The sequence below is a fragment of the Apis dorsata genome, unplaced genomic scaffold (genome assembly GCF_000469605.1).
Source record: "Apis dorsata unplaced genomic scaffold, Apis dorsata 1.3 scaffold_344, whole genome shotgun sequence".
Lineage (NCBI taxonomy): Eukaryota > Metazoa > Arthropoda > Insecta > Hymenoptera > Apidae > Apis > Apis dorsata.
Genome location: NW_006263611.1, coordinates 142,196 through 144,962, shown reverse-complemented (window position 1 = coordinate 144,962; position 2,767 = coordinate 142,196). Strand labels below are relative to the sequence as shown.

Sequence of the window (2,767 nt, the reverse complement as noted above, 5' to 3'; positions counted from 1 at the left end):
CGCGTGTGTGTGTGGTACGCGTGTGTGTGTGGTACGCGTGTGTGTGTGGTACGCGTGTGTGTGGTACGTGTGTGGTACGTGTGTGGTACGTGTATGTGATATGTGTGTGTGTAGTGCGTGTATACGATTATCGATTATGGTAATTATGTGGCAGGATCCTTCGGCGCCTGATGGTGGCACTTACAGATGTCACGTGAAAAACGAGTACGGTGAAAGCAATGCGAATTTGAACTTGAACATCGAGGCGGAACCAGAGCCGGAAGGAGACGGTCCAACATTCGTCGAGAAACCGCGGATACAGTCTCAAAACCAGGGTAAACTGGTTATCATGGATTGCAAGGTGAAGGCGAATCCGAAACCTGAAATCGTGTGGACTCATGCCGGCAAGATAGTGAAGGAGTCTTCCAAGATTTCGATCAGTATTGTTCAAGAGAAGCAAGATATCTATTATATCAAATTGACATTGAACGATCCAGGTGCCGAAGATTCAGGTTTATACAAGTGTAACATCAAAAACGCTCTTGGCGAATTGAATGCAAATCTAACGCTCAACGTTGAAAGTGAGTTTCGAATTTTCTTTTTTAATATTCGAATCATTCACTTCGAATATCCATTTGAATATCCTTCTGTTTTAGTTATACCCGTGATCAAGGAAAAACCAAAGGTCGTGAAGATCGTGAAGAAGAGAACGGTCATAGTCGAGTGTCACGTGCTTTCCAAATTTACGCCGGAATGCACTTGGTTCAAAGAGACAAAAGCTGTGAAGGCGGATAACAGGCACAAAGTCCACGTCGAGCAAGTAAAAGAGGTGCGTCTCTTTCTGTAGATTCAAAGAAAAGAAGGTGAATTTAAAAGAAGAAAAAGAAGAAGAAACTGAATTTATGCTTTTAGGGAGAATTTGCTGTCAAGTTAGAAATCGAACAAGTGTCAGCCTCTGACAAAGGTATATATAAACTAGTGGCTCGTAACGAAAAAGGTGAGGCAACGTCCCAAGTTGTAGAAGTTACGGAAATAATGGAGGAAGGCGAGAAACCTAAGATTATATCCGGTTTGAAGTCAGCGGTAATTACCATATATTCTTCTTCCACCTTTTGAAAGATTAATCGTTACCATAATGATTAATATTTTTGTTATTTTTAGACGATCGAGGAAGGTAAATCGATCGAACTTATCGCCAGTCTCTCCAAACAGGATCGTAAAGTTACCATCACATGGTACAGGTAAATATATTATTTCAACTCGCGACTATTCTTTAATTTCGAATCGTTTACGATACATTCATTTCTTTCAGAGATACCACGGTGGTCAAAGCTTCCAAAGACGTGATGATATCTTTCAATGGTATAGATATGAAATTATCGATCACATCTGCTTCCACTTCGTATTCTGGAACGTACAAGGTAGTCGTTAGTAACGAATATGGTCAAGATGAATCGTCGGCACGATTGGTTGTCAAGGTAAGAAAAGAAATTAGAAAATGGTCAAATGTTTGTCTCTTTCTCTATATATATATGTCATTATATCGTGTATTTAAGTAAAACGATCTTTGTTTAGATTTGTTCATCCCCTATTCGTACATATAAAATGATATTCCTTCCGGTATTAAATTTATAACGGTTATATAAACATCTCTCCTTGAATGTTGCATGCAATTCCTTGTCCATATTGTAGAAAAAAGAAGAAAAGAAAGAGGAAGAGGAAAAAGAAGAGAAAAAGAAGAAGGTTGAAAAGAAAGAGGAAGAGAAAAAGGAGGAAAAGAAGATAGAAAAGAAAGAAGAGAAAAAGGAAGAGAAAAAGGAAGAAAAGAAGGTAGAAAAGAAAGAAGAGAAAAAGGAAGAAAAGAAAGAGGAAAAGGTAGCGAACGTTATTGTTACAGTATTATTCGCTAATTGATCTAATTCTCCTAGATTATATTTTTTCTTTTGTTATTTGTCTATCCTTTTGTCTGCCTGTAACCAATACTCATCCACTTTTTTTAAGAACACAAACTTGCATAAACACTTAAAGTTAAACTTATAGAAAGGGAGACTTTTCGCGATAATTATTTTTATAATTATTTTTTTTTCCTCATTTACACGGTAATTCGGCTCTTTTGAAATACGTTTCAATATTGCGATGCGAAGGTAAAAAGCTCGATTCGGAACCATGATAAAGAAAATCTTTTCGAAAAAGATGAGGAAGAAGAAGAGGAAGAGGAGGAGGAGGAGGAGGAGGAGGAAGTGGTGAGTGTAATCGAGTCCAGCATCGCAGAGCCGATTATCGAAGAGCCAGATTCAGAAACGATATCACAAATAGAGGTACACATATACACATACACGTTACACATATTTCACAAACATATAGAATATATTTTCACTCACTGAATATCTTTTCGTGTCAATTATTTTTTTATTTCGTTATTTTTCTGAATTTTTTTTAATTTTACTGTTAAATTAATCAACACTTTTTTTTAAACTACTTTCAAGGATATACCCGACCACACACCGAACGGTATCGACAAATCTGCTCCTAAAAAGGTACGATTACTTTTTTTTTTCATTTCGATTCACGAAAGTGAAAAGATTATTTTATCGTTTATTAAAGTGAGTGAAATTCTTTTAATTCACACGGTAAACATTTAAAATATATCAACAATATCACAAATATTGTTTCCTTTTACGCGCTTCCCTACGTGATTCCTTGTATAGTTGTATTTGTGAACGTTATGTGTCCCCTTATTTCATGTATTTGTCTCATATAAACAAATAATATGAAAATTTGCTTAAAA

At 36.2% G+C, this 2,767-nt stretch overlaps 1 protein-coding gene across 1 annotated transcript in view; it reads left to right on the top strand.

The window, feature by feature from the left end:
* The window catches only part of LOC102673865 (twitchin), a 74,242-nt gene that overhangs the window by 12,853 nt on the left and 58,622 nt on the right, over positions 1-2,767 (top strand). Inside the window, 8 exon segments of the mRNA XM_031511717.1 lie at positions 135-560; positions 636-808; positions 892-1,062; positions 1,141-1,220; positions 1,292-1,457; positions 1,672-1,854; positions 2,124-2,297; positions 2,466-2,516. Coding sequence (XP_031367577.1) covers positions 135-560; positions 636-808; positions 892-1,062; positions 1,141-1,220; positions 1,292-1,457; positions 1,672-1,854; positions 2,124-2,297; positions 2,466-2,516 — 1,424 coding nt within the window.